Here is an 18,135-nt window from a genome sequence, read left to right on the forward strand (position 1 = left end):
CACCCACATTTGTAAAAGAAACACTTCTAAAGCTTAAACACACATTAAACCTCACACACTAACAGTGGGAGATTTCAATATCCCACTCTCACCAATGGACAGGTCTGTCAGACAGAACTTAACAAGAAATAAAGGAACTTACAGGTGTTATGACTGAAATGGACTTAACAGACATCTATAGAACATTCCATTCAAACATAAAAAAGTATACCTTCTTCTCAGCACCCCGTGGAACCTTCTAAAAAACTGACTACATACTAGGTAACAAAGCACACCTCAACAGATTAAAAAAAAAATGGAATAACCCCATGTATCTTGTCAGATCACCATGGCTTAAAATTAGAATTCAACAGCAGCACTAATTCCAGAAAGCCCATAAACACATGGAAATTAAACAATGCTCACCTGAAGCATCAATGGATCGAGGAAGAAATAAAGGGAGAAATTAAAGACTTCCTAAAATTCAATGAAAATGACCACACAACATACCCAAATTTATGGGACACAATAAAACCAGTGTTAAGAGGAAAGTTCCTAGCACTAAATGCCTACATAAAGAACCTGGAAAAACAAAATAGGAACAAAGAAAACAATAACAAAGAATCAATAAGGCAAAGAGTTGGTTCTTCGAGGAAAGCAACAAAATAGACAAACGTTTATCCAAACTAACCAAAAGGCAGAGAGAGGAGAGACCTAAACAGAGAACTTTTTTTTTTTTTTTTTTTTTTTGGTTTTTTCAAGACAGGGTTTCTCTGTGGCTTTGGAGCCTGTCCTGGAACTAGCTTGCCTCTGCCTCCCGAGTGCTGGGATTAAAGGTGTGCGCCACCACCACCCAGCTAAACAGAGAACTTTCAACAGAGGAATCTAAAAAGGCTCAAAGACACTTAAGGAAATGATCAACATCCTTAGTCAGCAAAGAAATGCAAATCAAAACAACTCTGAGATTCTATCTTGCACATGTAAGTATGGCCAAGATCAAAAACACTGATGACAGTTTATGCTGGAGAGGTTGTGGGGTAAAGGGAACACTCCTCCATTGCTAGTGTGAGTGCAAACTGGTACAGCCACTTTGGATATCAGTATGGCGATTTCTCAGAAAATTAGGAAACAACCTACCTCAAGATCAAGCAATACCACTTTTGGATATATACCCAAAGGATGCTCAATCGTACCAAAAGGGCATGTGCTCAACTATGTTCATAGCAGCACTGTTTGTCATAGCCAGAACCTGGAAACAACCTAAATGCCCCTTGACTGAAGAATAGATAAGGAAAATGTGGTACATTTACGTAATGGAGTACTACACAGCAGGAAAAAAAAAAGACACCTTGAAATTTGCAGGCAAATGGATGGAGCTAGAAAACATCGTATTGAGTGAGGTAACCCAGACCCAGAAAGACAATTAAACTTAACAAAAGAAAATCAGTCCACAAATCACAATCCCAGAGAACATAGACAACAATGAGGACCTTAAGAGAGACATCCATGGATCTAATCTACATGGGAAATAGAAAAAAACCAAGATCTCCTGAGTAAACTGGTAGCATGGGGACCATGAGAGAGATAGAAGGGGAGGGGAAAGGATGGGAGTAGAGCAGAGAAAAATATATAGCTCAATAAAAAAATGTTCAAACTACAAGGGACTGTATACTTTCCCACTAAATGCTGCGAAGCTACAGGAGCTTTCCTTCAATATTCATTTCAGCCTTAGACCTATGGCTCATTGCTAAGTTATAAATTTTTATCAATCATAATTAGGTTCATGGCTTTCAAATGGCAAGTAATTACATAAAGCAGCATAGTTGTTTCTTATACACAACTTAGGGGTATTAATTTTCGAATGGTTTTTATTCCTGTTTAAAGTAGTATCTTTGATTACTGTCTTAGGGTTACTACTGCTGTCATGAAACACCATAACCAAAAGAAGGTTGGGGAGGAAAGGGTTTATTTCAGTTTACCCTTCAGGTTAGTAGTCCATCACCGAGGGAAGTCAGGGCAGGAACTGATGCAGAGGACATAGAGGGGTGACGCTTACTGGCATGATCCCTATGGCTTGCTCAGTATACCTTCTTCCTTCTTCCTTTCATATATATCCCATATCCCAGCCCCATCAGCCTAGTGATGGTAAAACCCACAATATGCTGGGCCCTCCTCCATAACCACTAATTAAGAAAACGCCTTACAGCTGTCTCTTCTGGAGGCATTTTCCCAATGGTTTCCTTCCTTCCAGATTAACTCTAGCTTGGGTGTCAGGTACAGTGGCCTATATTCTACCTACAGTTTAAAAAGTGTCATAGCCTCATTACTAACCTTTTAAACCCATCTTATCCTTACACGTCTATATTCTGATGGTTTTAAGTTTCCTTTTGTACTCTCCGTTCTTTCCCTATTATAATTTTCCTGTGCAGATTGAACCTAGGGCCTCATCCACGCTAGGCAAGAGCTCTACCACTGAGCTACATCACTAGCTCTAATTAAATTATAATTTGTATTATTTGTCAGTGAACTTTAGTTAGTTGCTAATGGACCAAGTTATATTCTGATAGCTTGGTTTTGGGCTTACAATGTTTTCACACCTGTAGGATTTTAAAAATTTAAATATTCATTCTGTTTACCAATTTAAAAAACTTAAACCTTGCTGGGCAAAGTGGTGGGGCACAGCTTAAATGCCCAGCACTTGAGAGGCAGAAGCAGATAGATCTCTGAGTTTGGTCAGTCTGGTCTACAAGTTAGTTCCAAGACACCTAGGGTTGTTACACAGAGGAAACCTGTCTAGAAAAAAGCAAAAGAAAAAAAAACTTTAAATCTTCTTCAGGAAATGAGTTAATCAACAAATATTATATATACTGATAACCAAAATTTGAAATTGTAGTTATATATGATTTTCTACTATAATATGAAAGACCTAAGTTATTTAGGTTTTCATTTTTTTAATGCCATAGCTAAGGTGGGAAAATGTAATAAATAAAACTGATCTACTTGGACTGTGGTGGCGCACGCCTTTAATCCCAGCACTCGGGAGGCAGAGGCAGGCGGATCTCTGTGAGTTCGAGACCAGCCTGGTCTACAAGAGCTAGTTCCAGGACAGGCACCAAAAACTACAGAGAAACCCTGTCTCGAAAATCAAAAAAAAAAAAAAAACAAAAACAAAAACCAAAACTGATCTACTCTACCAGGGTAGGAGGAATGACGAACATGGGCAATCTGAGGTTTGGTGCCTAGAAAGAGCAGTAGGCAAGCTACTAAGAGAATTTAGTATAGAATCATTTATTTTAAAATTATTTACAAATTTAGCATTAGTCTCATTTTATGTACTTTCTAAGAATCCCTAATTCTGCCTGGATAGAGCACACAGTAGTCAAACTACTAAGCTATTTTCATTTTTCTCTTTAATGAATCATCTATTGATTTCATAAACTATGTTGGAAACTCTCAAGTATTTTACTCATTTTTTGCCAACGAACTACCAAAGCTTTACCTTTAGTACACAGTACACTTTTCATCAAAGTTGCTGCTTCACTTTAAGGTCAGGGTTGTCTGAAATGCATCTCCACGATCATTCCCTCTGCTTCTTTTGACTATGTTGAGCCCAGGGTTTCAAGTCCTCTCATCAACAAGTATTCCAACACATCCACCTTAAAGACACTGCCTCTGACCTTGGAATATGCTGGTTTGGTCAGAGAGGCTGGCCATCAAATCCCAGAGCTAGGTATATAGGGGTATGCTGTTGTGCCCACTTCTTTACATCGGTAATAGGAATTGTATTCAGGGACTGGCAAAATGGCTAAGGGGAAGGGCACTGGCCACCAAGCTTGAAAGGAAAGAACTGCCCCAAGTTGACCTTTGACCCCTGCACCCCTCCCCCAGGTAAGTAAATGAAAACAAACTTTTAAAAAACTTGAGCACTCATGCTTGTATAACAAGCCCTTTAGGACTGAGCCATATCGCCAGCACTTTTTTCTCTTTTGAGAAGCATTTTCTTAGTATTTCAGAGTAAGACAAAGCACCATTTTAACAAAATGCAAATGTTTAATTTTTCAAAACTTAACTATACTAATGAAAATAAATTATAAACAACCTTCAATATTTGTACATTATCTTCATATAACTATAACAGTGCTTTCAAAAGACATCTTGTAAAGGATATTTCCACAATACCATGTTTCAAAAATAGGGCAACATTAAAGAACATTAGTCTGAAATATATCTCACAATGCTGAGAGGTATACTGTTCTTTATCAAATTAACCATACTTTTATTCAAAATAACATGGCTTTTAGTGACAATTATTTCTTGTCCATTTCAGTGATTTCTTGGATCCAAAACAAGATCTGTGTATTTATTTCTTTGAAGACATCATTTGTCGACCGTCCTTTCACTGCCATGGAATGATTTGCCTTCTCAATCCAGTGGATTTTACTGGGAGCTCGCATCTTCTGGGCCACCTTCTCCAACAAGTTCTAAAGAGGAAAGAGAAAGATGACCTTTCCTTCATCTGTACTGGATGGGCACTCCCTCCAGAGGACTCACTAAATACCTGCTCTACATGCAACTTTAGAGACAATGCAGTACATAACGAGGTATCTACAGCAGTGTCAGTCCACTCCTCTCAAACAGTCCTATAACAGAATACACCAAGCATTTGTTGACAAGGAAAACTTTTAGGCAGGTTAGAGTTATTCAAATTGTTTTCCCAAAAATCTTTCTCCCAAGAAAATTGTGTGTTCTGGAAAACAGTAGTCCATAATACTTAGCTAATATTCAGTAATATATGAATTCTGCTAACGCTTACTTGAGAGACAGTAACAATCTGCCACAAAGCTGAAATGATAAACCAAATGTATACCCTGGTATCTCCCAAATCATAACAATCAGATATTACTAATTCTTCAAATAAGGATGAAATCTATTTACCAAATCCCTTTCTAGGGAGATCCATTTTATTAGTATGCTTTTATTTATTTTTTATTTATTTATTATTTATTATGTATACAATAGTCTGTGTGTATGCCGAAGGCTAGAAGAGGGCACCAGACCTTATTACAGATGGTTGTGAGCTACCATGTGGTTGCTGGGAATTGAACTCAGGACCTTTGGAAGAGCAGGCAATGCTCTTAACCACTGAGCCATCTCTCCAGCCCCTATGCTTTTATTTTAAGTGCTACAAAGCTACAGGGTAACAAAGACACACAACTAAATTAGACATAAGCATTTTTTTGTCTTGTTTCTGACAGGGTGATATAGCCCCAGCCGAACTGGAACTCCCTATATTCAAGGCTGGTCTTGAACTAACAGAGATCCACCAGCCTCTGTCTCCTGAGTTTATGAGATTAAAGGTGTGGGTCACCAGGTCCAGAAGCTGAATATGGCAGGCAATAATCTTGCCTCTAATATAGTTTACTCATACAAATACAGAGTTTCAATTCACCTTTTCACACATTTCATCTGCTGAACCTGACACAAACAGTACAGGATCCTTTATACGAAAGAGATCTTCGTCCCTGAGTTTCTGCTGCTGCTTTGGATGGTGCAGTGGGTAAGAAATACAAATGAGACCTCGAACAAAATCATCAGTGTCATCTAGCTCAGTGTGACACATTACAGAAGCAGCTGCTCTTGATCCCATCGAACGACCTAAAACCAATTAAGTTCAATTAGAAATAAATATTTACATACAATAGTAGCAATGGTATGGTAAAATTAGTTTTGCTGTTCTTCATACTTACAGAGGGAAAAAAAATCACAACTCAAAAGAGCAGCAAGCAATAAATTCTAATGCTTTTAATGGAATCTTACCGCTTTATGAAAAGCTAAAAATTGATCTAGCTTACCCCAAATTTTAAAAAGAAACAATTATTTTTCTCAATACTTAAAAGGGTGAAGAAACTCTCAATGAATCATTTGTAAGAGTAATAAAATGTAGTGAATAAGAGAATCTTATTTTATATTTAAACACATAAATGCCTTAAGCATATAAAGCTTAATAAAGTATCAAGGTTATGTATCAAAACAAAATAATCTGTTTTGTTTTGAAGACAGGTTTTCTCTGTTTAACAGCCCTAGCTGTCTTGAAACTCACTCTGTAGATCAATTAGCCGGGCCCCCAAATCACAGAGATTCGCTTGCCTCTGCCTCAAGTGTGGGGATTGAAGGTGTGCGCTATCACCCAGCTAAAATAAATTATTTCTTAAATTAACCTCCTGCTAGCAGTCTTAATATTTATAATGAAGTTATTACTAAAGCTTACCTCCAAGAAAAACACCAGCAAGTTTGTATTCTCCTGAGGTCTTTAGGTAATTCTAGATAAATCAAAAAAAATTATCAGTTCCTTTCATGTCATACTCCACTGGATATTCTTGTCATTACTGATATATACAAAAATTTATGCAAAGACATAATTTACCGAAGATACAGTTCTTTCCTCTTCTTGTCATGTGTTCACTATTAATCCTTATGTCAGCTAATATGTCAGGGAAAATCAATTTGCCTTCATAAAAATATTCAAGCAGTAAACTGTTGGGACACAGTCCAAGAATGGAGTTATGTGAGAATTCTGAGTGCTTGTGAGAAAACTCAAAGAAAACGAGTACTGTGACCTCAGTTTCTTCAAATCAGAATTGTTCTTGGCCTGTGTTTTCATGGGTCTCCCAGGTGCAGCAGATAGGAGTGAATTTACTTCAGCTGTAGTTATTCACATGCCTCTATTGAAATACATGTTTTTGCAACGTGTCTTGTTCTTGTGATTGAACATCTTACGTGATTCGACTTTTCTTAACATGCAGAATATAAATCATCTGATGCTCTAAACAAAGTTGGTTATTTCATGAGGCTTTCATCTGTCTAAATTTATTGGCTCCTTTTTCCCAGGTCTCACCACCTCCATAGTGGTAAACAAGTGGCACCCGAACAGGGAAGGACCTGAAGTCAGCCATGAGAGAGCCAAACGGGGCAGAAACTAGGGAAGACTTTGCTGTACGCCAAATTGTGCATTATTTCTTAAAGAAATAATGACCACAAGTATCAAAATCACAACTACTAGATTGCTTGAAAGTTGGTTATGATTATAATCCTGGTTTTCAGAAGGAATTTTACATGAAGTAGTATGAGATAGAGTCTAAAATATTATAAAGGCATTTAGCAAGGAGTAAAAGATCCTTTTTTAATTTGGGGTCACATGGGCATTGATTTCAACTGTTATTAAAATACTCATTAATCATGATAAAGAAGTAATTCCTGAATAGTTAGACCTTAAAATTGATAGAGGCAAATAAGGAAATTTTCCCTGTGCAGTAAAAATAATAAATAAATAAAATAAAAAAACAGAAATGGTGATACCTATGCCAGGAATTGTTGCCTCAGCCCCCTTACTGGAGCCTCCTTTAAATACTTATCTCCATTGTATGAAAAATGACCTTGAAGTATGGGGTGAGGAATATGATAATTGATTTAATCTTGAATTGTCTCTACTTTTTGTGAGAATTTAGGAGATCCCATGTAAAAGCTAACTTTTTACAACCCAGGCAAGCTAGAGCACGGGTGGGAAAAGTAATTCCTCCATTGACGTCTCCCTGGCCTCATGAGCTGTTGCTTGGTACTTCCTGTGCCAATTTCAGCAAAATCAAAATTCTTACCTAATTACACACTAACTAATCTATTTAAGACCCTAGAAGGAAAGACGGCATTGGACAGTCCTCACACATTATTTCCAGAGGAAAGGAGGAACCTACAGCTATTTGAATCCAGACATTTATGTCTCAAGTGGATTCTTTCACTGCCTTCGAACTCATTTTCTCCACTAAATTGTCTCCTACAGCTATTACAGCACAAGAGGATAATCCTTTGGATTATTTGCACCACAAGAGCCATAAAATATTGCTTACCTTACTGTTCCAGTTCAATTAGTAAATAAAGACAGGACCCAATGTAAACAATTAATCATATGGGCCTCCTTCCAAGCTTTTCTCCACAATTTCCTGATCAATATGATACTGTAACTAATAGTACTGGCCAGTTTGAATCTCTGTTGTTGGTGGCAGAAAATTCCAATGTTCCCACCATTCTATTATAATTTGTTTACAGGATATTTAACAATTTATAAATTTATGAATCAAATGACAATTAGATTTACCTAAAACATCTCAAATCAAAACCACTCTGGATATCCTATTATTATTTTATTATCCTATTTAATATTATTTTATTAAAATAAAAATGGGGAGAAGTCGGAACATAGTCCAAGAATGGAGTCAAATGAGAATTCTGAGTGCTTGTGAGAAAATGCCAAGAAAATAAGATTAGATTCTTGTAACCTCAGTTTCTTCAAAACACAAAATTGTTCCTGGAATGGGTATTTATGCTCCTCCCAGCTGTACTGGCTAGGAAGGAGTTTACTTCAGCTGTTATTTCTATGCTGCTAGATGGAAAAACGTATTTTTGCCATATGTGGCTTGTCCTTGTAAGCGAACAACTTACTCATGCGATTCTTAACTCTCAGAGTATAAATTGTCTGAAACTCTAAATAAAGTTAGCAACTGCACGAGACTTTAGTCCACCTCATTTTTAGGTTTCCCCTCTCCCAAGTGTGTGTCTCCAACTAGAGTGGTAAACAGTAAACTTGATAAAGAATTGTATTTTAAAAGCTAGTAGAAGTTTCAAATTTGATGAAAATACTAGCATAGAATGGTGGTATATTTGTATATGCATAATAGTACAGTAGGTTTAATAACCTAGATTGGCATAACTATATTCTAAGACCACATTATCCCAGTGAGAAAATTCTACATAGCGTTTTTGGCAGCAGCATGAAAGAACACTGACGGTGTGAGCCTTCATCTCCGTGAAAACAAGCTGATGACAAAAAAAGAGAAACATGAACACTAATCGCCTATGTGCACTGCCACGTTTCTAAGGAAATTAGAAATTATTTTTATCTAAAAATTAGATAACAAAATACCTTAAATTTATGAAGAATTTTAAGCAGAACCTTGTTACAAGTAAATATATTTTTCTTACCAAAACTGCTTTATATGCCTTAATTCTATGTACAATATTAAGGCCTTTGCAAGTAAATCTTAGGCAAAAAAACCCATGAGATGCAAGATGGGATGCCAGTGACATCAAATGAGGAAGATTCATATCTCCTGATGCTCCATGTGTAAGAATTATTCCATATGCTATGTTCTTGTTAGGTACCAAACAAACGGCATCCAGTAATTTATTTCCAAAAGGTATTTTTAATTTAACCTAAAATTCAAGAGAATAAAAGGATCAAATTATTTCCTTGACTATTTAGACAACTGAATAAATACATGTATTTGTTTTGTAAGACTCATGGCCTCCAAACAAGTCCTGATATATCTAAGAACTGTTTACTGTCAGGTGCTTTAAGTGCTCTGCATCAACTCTTGTAAGCATTCCTTATAATTCTACAAGGAAAGTACTATTGCTCCTTCCCAGATAAGGCACAACAGATTAAGTAACTTGCTCAAGGTTACATAGTTTTTACTCCCCAACTCTAATTCTGTACTGCCTCTCACCATGCAAACTGAAAATAAGACTATTACACAGAACTGATTATTAACCCATTTCCCCATCTCCCCAAAAGTTTAATCTGAAGATACAGAACACATGATACTATCTTACCTCCGTATGACTCATTTTCACTGTTGAATAATAAACACAAAGTGCATTACATCCAAGAAGCAAATGACATCTCCCTGAAAAGAAGATTCTGTTGTGAAAGGTGAGTTGTCAGACATGGGAATGACCCCCAAACTATGAATGAGCACATTCAAAAGCTGAAATAAACACAACCAGAAACTAGTTTTCTACAAACTGGTATCTATATTTATTACTTACTCTTGTATCACTTTCAAGAGATTTATGGGTACTCAAAACTAATTACAGGAGCTGGCAGACATAAGATAAAGCAAATGGGATACTTTGATGCAGAGGCCTTAGAATAGTTCACTCCAAATAGGATGCTGTACCTTTACAAAAATACTTTTGAAATATATTTATAAGAATATATATTTGTGCCGGGCGGTGGTGGCGCACACCTTTAATCCCAGCACTTGGGAGGCAGAGGCAGGCGGATCTCTGTGAGTTCGAGATCAGCCTGGTCTACAAGAGCTAGTTCCAGGACAGGCTCCGAAACCACAGAGAAACCCTGTCTCGAAAAACCAAAAAAAAAAAAAAAAAAAAAAAAAAAAAGAATATATATTTGTAAGAATCTTCATTCTTGCTGGGTGTTGGTGGCGCACGCCTTTAATCCCAGCACTAGGGAGGCAGAGGCAGGCGGATCTCTGAGTTCGAGGCCAGCCTGGTCTACAAGAGCTAGTTCCAGGACAGCCAGGGCTACACAGAGAAACCCTGTCTCAAAAAACCAAAAAGAATATTCATTCTTACTCCAACTTACTTTCTATATATCTACTAAATAATTTTCTTCATTATTCCTTTTTCCATATAATCTCGACCATTTTTAATTTAATTTCCCTGCAGCTATGAAATAATTTTTATCATTTCATTCCCTCTTTTTAACAGAAGTCTGTAACCACAGTCTTTGTCATGTGATCCTACTGGCTTTGGGTTTGGCTACTGAAACATTTCAAAGTGCCACTTCTGAGTTGAGCTATGGCAAATTCCTAGAAATTTAGCACTGAATTTCACCCTGAACCATAGAGAAAAACTATCCCAGGAAGTTTTTCATTTTCAGCAAAAATTCCATAATGAAGACAGCTTAAGCAATTCTGAAGTCAAATTAAAGCCTGGAAATCAGTCTAAATCACAACTGATCTGAAGAACCATTAAGCATGAATGGGTGCAAGCCACTGTAGTTTTTGTGACTGCTGTTCAGTATCCATTCCCTTGCATTTTAAGAGAGCTTTCATTTTTCAACATATCATTTTACACCAGAATTTCCATTATCATCCATAGGCCTTCACTGGCATTTGTTTATTAACTAGGTACACAGTAATATGGCTCAAAGCTCACAAGACACCAAGAATATATTGACTCATTCCACTTTTGCCTTGCACTCAGAACTCCTCTCAAGGAAACCGGTATTACTTGCTTCTTGTGACTCTTTCTAGGTGATATTATACTTACAGGTATATCTACTTATAGGTATATTTGTAAGAAAATTTCACAGGCGAGGAAATGCTACATCAAATCTGTTCATAATTTTAAAATATTCCTTTTCGCTGGGCGGTGGTGGCGCACGCCTTTAATCCCAGCACTCGGGAGGCAGAGACAGGTGGATCTCTGTGAGTTTGAGACCAGCCTGGTCTACAAGAGCTAGTTCCAGGACAGGCTCCAAAACCACAGAGAAACCCTGTCTCGAAAAAAACCAAAAAAAAAAAAAATTCCTTTTCATTTTAATAGCAGGCAGCACATACATCTATCAATTGTTTGTGTTGCATGTGTGTATGCGCAAGCGCACATACCTGTGTGCCTGCATGTGTCAGCCAGAAGTAAACACCAGGTGTCTTCCTCTACTACTCTTATTTATTAAGATAAGGTCTCACATTGAGTTTGGAGCTCATCAGTTTGGGTAAGCTGGTTGGCTAACCAATAAGCTTTTGTTACTCTGGGTTCATCCAGTTTAGGCCTAAATGGATGCTGGGGATCAAACAATATTCCCAGCTTTTACAGCTGGTATTTTATCAGTCGGAACATCTCCCAAGCTCCCAGTATAAAATTTAAAAAAATAAAAATGTAAATAGTGAGGTCTCTTTGCATTTAATTTACTGTTAAATTCCTTACTATTTGCCAGGAGCAACCATTAACTGGTGTGTGTGTGTGCACGCGTGTGTTTCCTCATTGTCTTGTTCATCCCAGCCCTACTGTCTTGGGTCTGGAAGTTATTAATACTAAAAAGTTTTGGAAGTTGAAAGAGAAGTAGATGAAGAAATTATGGCTTTGGTCCTCATTTTCATAAATATATCTTTACAAATACCTGTCTTGGATTCTCTAGTCAAAAAAGTTTTTTTTTGTTTGTTTGTTTTTTGAAACAGGGTTTCTCTGTGTAAACAGCTCTGGCTGTCCTGGAACTAGCGTGGTAGGCTACACTGGTCTCAAACTCACAGAGATCCATCTGCCTCTGCTTCCCAAGTGCTGGGATTAAAGGCCTGCACCACCACTACCCCCAAACCCTTATTTTTGTCAAAATAAGCCTCCTTCCTGTCTTCTAATCATGGGGGACATAAGCACTCAAGAGTGTGAAAGGGGAAAAGGAATCTAAATATATGACTGCTCCTTAAAAAGATTTAACCTAACACTTCCTAAGTCTTCCACCTCTGCCCACATCAACACACTTCCAACTCTATCTGGTGCTGCCAGTTTCTGTGTGTTCTGAATGGTATGATTTATTCACACCAGTTGACGAGTTTTATTGCGTCCCTCACTGCTGGTTTTGCCATTGCTTCTTAAGAGTTCATTATTCAACTTCTCTATTTTCCAAGGTTTCTATCCCAGTGTCCAAAAAAAAAAGGGGGGGGGGAGCCACGTTGGGTGGGTATGCCTATAATCTCAGTACGTGAAAAAAAAAAAATCACTGCAAGTTTGAGACCAGGCTGAGCAAGACCCTGTCTCAAAAAAACCCAAACACAAAACAAAACAAAAAACCAAACATCCTTCCCTGTAATTTCGATGACATTTCAGAAAGCAGTAAAATTAGAAGCAGGTTTTCCATTTACCATCAACCTAGAAGGCTCTTTCAGATTAACCTGGGGTTTTGTTTTTAAGGACAAACTCTGCGCTGCTCCGGAGTTCATGATCAACTTGTTCTTCACGACTGTTGCACACGTTTCTTCTAGCCTGCTTCGGTAACCCTGAAAACGTCCCGAGGGCAACAGCTCAAAGCAAGTGATGAGTGTCGATTTTATCTCTAGCATTTTTTTTTTTTCTGGAAGGATAAGGGAGGACCAAAGCCTGGCTCCGCCTCAACGTCCACAGCCAGCAGATGGAGAAAACAGCTACCAACCCGGTAGATGCAAGGTGACAACCGAATGCTGACCCTTAAATGCGGTTGACGGGGTACCGGTTCTAAACGCCGTTGATCAGCAAGGGGGAGAGGTTGTGGGGGGGGGGAAGGGGCTCCTTATACTCCGAGGCAGCGTTTTTTCTGGTCCTACCTTCCACTCAGCCGTCAAAACACCCGGGCCACCTGACTTCCAGTTAAAAAAAAAAATAAGTATTGTCTGTTACGTCTGCAGCAAATACGTCGGCTGTCACCGGTCGAACAAAACTGGGAGTCTTACCGGGGGTCGACTCACCAAACGAGAAAGAAAAAAAAAATAATAATAATAATCCAAACCCGAGGTCAGGGGTCGACGGGAATCGTCGTGGATTCGCTCAACGGACGTGAAGCCCCGGGTCGGGCAGGCGCCCTCCCGCGGGAGCCTCTCACGGCTGGCGGGGAGGCTCGGCTCCGGTCACCCGCGGCAGCCCACGGACGGACGAGTCTCCGCGGCCCGGCCCCCCGCCTGCCCGCCGCTGCCGTACCCACCCCGTGTCCGCCCTCCCGGGGCTGCTGCCCGACGGCGGCCGGCTTCCTCCGACGCCTCAGGCGGCCCCCGACCGACAGCCCCCGAGGGGCGGCCCGCCCGGCGCGGCCCCGCTGCCCCCGCTTCCCGCCGCCGCCGCCGCGCTTACCAGCGAACGCACGAGACACCGCCGGACGCCAACCGCCCTCACTCTCTTCGGGGAGCGAACTAACACGCTCGAAGCGACCGCCTCGCCACCTCCCCCGTCAGCGCGGCCCGCCCCTGCGCACGCGCACGCAGGCTCCGCCCTCCCCGGCTCGTGGGACGCGCGCGCGGCACGCCGGGAAGGAGAGTTTTCTCCTTCGCCGGAGCTCGGCCCCGCCTCCTGCAGGCGGGGAGCTGGGATCGGGAGTTCAGGGCGCTGGTGCAGCCGAGCAGCGCGGGAAAGCCGCGCTCGCGTCGCCGCCTCAGCTTCTTCCGGTCCGTTCATCCTTTGGTTAGACGTGGTGTACAGCCCGGACTAGCTAGCCCTTTCCCCTCGCCCCGCCGTGGATTCCTTATCCGCTTGGCTTTCAGGCGCGTCCACCCCGCTGCCGCATGCGCACAGGACAAGCTATGCATGCGACCCCAGACAAAATCGTGCACTTAAAACGTATTTCCTAATTAATTTATTATTGGTGTTATTACTGCGACTTGCTTTCCTTTTGGCAGCTTGACTACGTGGTTCAGTGTGAGCTTTGTAGATGGAAAAGTCAAAACAGTGTCAAAAGATTGGACGCCTCTCACCCTCACCCGTACCAGGCTAGGCTAAGGCTCCCCCCTAACTCTGACTGCCTAAACTGGTCACCCGAAGGCTGTGTCGCTACCAACTTTGTGCCTTCACAGCAGCTGGATGATCCTGAGGCTTTAGGACCGACCACCCAGGACCTCCGCACTTCCTTCTTCGGAGACTCCTCACCCTAACCTGTTCCAACTCATCAGATTGCACCTTTTACTTAGGTCTTCACTCACGTCTTTTTCTGTCTTTTTTTTTTTTCAGTTTAAACTTCCTTAATGAAAAGATAGTTTAGTGGTGTCAGTGTGTGTGTGTGTGTGTGTGTGTGTGTGTGTGTAATTTGACTGAAACTCCTGGTATAGGATAAGGCCAGACAAATGTTTCCAGAATGAATCCCCCTCAGGCACAGTGATTTTAGTACCTAGGTTAATCCCAACTTCGAGAATAAGACCACTACCACAATTTGAACCTAATTTGAGGCAAGCTTGATTTTTATTAGGGTGCACCCACGAGCTGGCCAGTGAGTAGTTTTATAGAGGGGAGACAATGGAGCAATATGGAAATTAAAAAATACAAGAAACAAAATGAAAAAAAAAAACATTTAAAAATGTCACGTGATCACCAAGTGATTAGGAGGGCTCAGGGAGGGTCAGGGTTCAAAAACATATCAAGGTCATAGGGTGGAGAAGGTCAGGTTCCAGGAACAGAGCTACTCAACTGTCACAGTAAAAAGAAACTTATTTTAAAAAAATACAGCATAATGGCTCCTGCCTTTAAAATGGAGTCAGACAGGTTCCTCACCGGCCCTCTTTCCTGGCACAGTACATACTAAGAAGCAATTGGCTGAAATTGCTTATCACAAGGGCTTTCTCAAGCTAGAGTCTTACTACTTTCAGTTAACACTTCCTTGTTGTCTGCTAATCTCTCTTCCTTCCTTCCCTCCATCCATTCCTTTCCTTCCTCCCCCGCCCCAAGCCTCTCTCCTCACTTCTTTGGGTTGTGGGGGATGGAACCCCAGGCTTTGTCCATGCAGACATGCCACCACTAAGCTACATTGCTAGTTCATGTCTGCTATTCTAGCTATGCTTTATTGGCTTTCTGTGTCTGCCCCGAGTTTCAATTCAAGTACACAATTTGGTGATGTCTGGTAACTATACAGTCATTTGCACCCGTCCATCAAGTTCTAAGCACATATTATTTCTAGAAGACACTTGCCACTCCCCTTTCCTACCTTGGACACCAGAGAACCCCTAACATGATTTGTGTGTATAGACTTACCTTTTCTGGATGTAAAGGTCATGTAAATCGAGTCATGGAATGAGATCTTTCATCTGTCATCTTGCATGTAGCATGTGCAAGGGTACTCTGCTTCTTCCAACCAACTTATCACTGAGTCCCAAGCAACAGCTGTATGGACCGATTTGCCAGTCCATGGCCATGTGGAGTATTGTGAACCATATTGCTGCAGTGTTCAGAGGCTGTGTTGAGAGAAGCAGAACAAGACTTTAAGACGTCAGGCTGCAGGCTAGGAAGCTGGAGGGAGGGTTCCCAAGGCAAGAAATGTTAGGAAGGCAGCATTAGAAGAAAAAAGGCAAGTGCCCCACCCGTTAAACATTAGCCCAGGAAAACTGACCTCAGACTGCGACCTCCAGAATTGTAAGAACACATGTACGTTGTTTTAGATGACTACGTATGTGATAGTTTTTTTTTCTCTTCACAGAATAGGAAACTAATATAAAACCTTATTTATGGACCAAAATTTGAGTTCTGCATGTACTGGAATATATATTTTCTTGAAATTATTCTTATCTTAGAAGCTTTACAAACATGGGTAGTGGGCCAGATTTGCTCTGTGGGTAGTTTAAAATGTTCTAAGTCAAAGCCAGGCATGGTGGTCCACTCCTTTAATCCCAGCACTCAGGGGGCAGAGACAGGTAGATCTCTATGAGTTTGAAGTCATTTTGCTATACATAGTGAGTTCCAAGCCAACCATGATTACCTACTAAGACCATGTCTTAAAAAAAGGAAAGAACTTAAAGCAAATTAAATAACCACATGGTATAAAAGTCTCAAGAAGTAAAAAATGAGAAAAAAAATTGAATGTCTAAATCACTTACTGTACCAATTAATTCAGCATCACCAAAGAAATAATGATCATGGCTTTTTACACTGCTTCAAAATTAAAATGCTATTACTGTAGTTCGTGAAAAATTAATGCAACAAAACCAGAAAAATAGAATATGGGGGCTGGAGAGATGGCTCAGTGGTTAAGAGCACTGACTGCTCTTCCAAAGGACCTGGGTTCAATTCCCAGCACCACATGGTGGCTCACAACTGTCTAAAGATCCAGTTGCAGGGGATCTGACACTTTCACACCAATGCACATAAAATAAAGTTAAATAAACCATAAAAATATTTTAAAAATATTAAAAAAAATATGAACAGTTCCAATAGATACCTGAAAAAATTGCTATTTAAAGTTCTTCTGGTTGATAAACTTTAATAAATTAGTACATTTTAAATTTTTTTAGCAGTGGCTTATCATAATTTATAGCAACAGTCAATATCCAATTAGCATATTTAGACTAGTGCTAAGTAGACTCTACTAGGCATTCCTGTGATACCACTTTTAGCCACAAACCCATACTTAATTATTTTTTATCTATTTTTTAAAAAGATTTATTTATTTATTATGTATATAGTGCAGGCCCAAAGAGGGCACCAGACCTCATTACAGATGGCTGTGAGCTACCATGTGGTTGCTGGGAATTGAACTCAGGACCTTTGGAAGAACAAGCAAAGCTCTTAACCACTGAGCCATCTCTCCAGCCCATACTTAATTAGTTTATTGATTTTTAAGTTTCCATTCTTTTTCAAGAAGAGACAGAAACTATTCCCTGATCTATCTTTCGAACTTATACACTATCTGAAGACATACTAGGTGCTCAATAAACATGCATTGTGAGAATTCCCATTAGTGACGGTTAACTTGGTCGGGCCATTCCCTGGCGTAAGGTCAAGCATTCTGGATATTCTGCCAGGGCAGTTTTCAATGAGAACAACATTTAAATCAGTAGACATGGAGACTGACTGTTATGATGTGGGTGGGACTTGTCTAATTGGAGGAGAAACATGTGTGGTGGGCCTAAAAGGCTTGTACCAGCATGCCTGGCCTCCAGCTGCTACATTCATTGCATTTTAAAGTAATTATTCCTTTTAAATCTGTTGCCCCTTCCAGGTCCAGGGAAGTCTGTCAGACCCTAAAAAGAACGGTCTCTGTACTCAAGATGGCTTAAGGTCTGGGGTGGAAGGGCAGAGTTTACAGGCGACTACGGCAAAGGATGGTGACAGGGGCGTGACATCTCTGAAATGAGCTGGACAAAGAAGAATGGATCCTGGCTTCCACACCAAGGGAAATGCAAATACCAGGGCAGGAAGGAAATAAGCATTGGGTGAACGGTGACAGGGTTCATGTTGGTTGGTGGTTAATAGATCTGACTACAGCTGGGGCAGAGGCCAGATAAAGGCAGTTCTACCATGTTTTATTACAGTGAGGTTTGGCCGTGACTGAATGAATAGTCATTCCAAGATGCAGCAGTTCAAAAGAGACAGAGTTGTTGGTAGTTTAAGAGGGAGTCACACGTCTTCCAGGCCAGCCTGACGTGCACCTCAAACTGGTCTTGAACTCATGGCGGTCCTCTTGCCTCAGTGTCGGGAGTGCTGGAACTACAGGCATGAACCACCACAATTAGGTGGGTTTTGTTCTGTTTTTGGAGGTCTGTCTGATTCAGAGCCAGCAGTCAGCAGGCCGGAATCAAGGACCCAGACTTTCCTTCTTCTACTCAGTTAATAATTGGTACAAAATAGGCCCTTAAA

At 40.3% G+C, this 18,135-nt stretch overlaps 1 protein-coding gene across 1 annotated transcript; it reads right to left on the reverse strand.

Annotated features, from left to right (window-relative positions):
- Positions 1-4,009: 4,009 nt before the first annotated feature.
- Tex30 (testis expressed 30) lies at positions 4,010-13,766 on the reverse strand. The gene is made up of 6 exons (XM_041668429.1): positions 13,654-13,766; positions 9,643-9,716; positions 9,013-9,243; positions 6,248-6,299; positions 5,429-5,634; positions 4,010-4,460 (listed from the first exon to the last, which is right to left on the reverse strand). The coding sequence occupies exons 2-6, from the start codon at positions 9,655-9,657 to the stop codon at positions 4,287-4,289; spliced, it is 678 nt and encodes a 225-aa protein (XP_041524363.1). The 5' UTR covers positions 9,658-9,716; positions 13,654-13,766; the 3' UTR covers positions 4,010-4,286.
- Between the last annotated feature and the right edge of the window lie 4,369 nt (positions 13,767-18,135).

This window comes from Microtus oregoni, unplaced genomic scaffold, assembly GCF_018167655.1.
Source record: "Microtus oregoni isolate MIOR12 unplaced genomic scaffold, Mior012 000018F_ref0000195, whole genome shotgun sequence".
Lineage (NCBI taxonomy): Eukaryota > Metazoa > Chordata > Mammalia > Rodentia > Cricetidae > Microtus > Microtus oregoni.

What these genes read in the sequence shown, in the direction of transcription:
- Tex30 (XM_041668429.1), bottom strand. An exon ending in TGCTGGTGTTTTTCTTGGAG is followed by an intron (nt 5,635 to 6,247) that starts GTAAGCTTTAGT and finishes AATTGGTTTTAG; the next exon opens with GTCGTTCGATGGGATCAAGA. An exon ending in CAGATGAAATGTGTGAAAAG is followed by an intron (nt 4,461 to 5,428) that starts GTGAATTGAAAC and finishes TTTCCTCTTTAG; the next exon opens with AACTTGTTGGAGAAGGTGGC.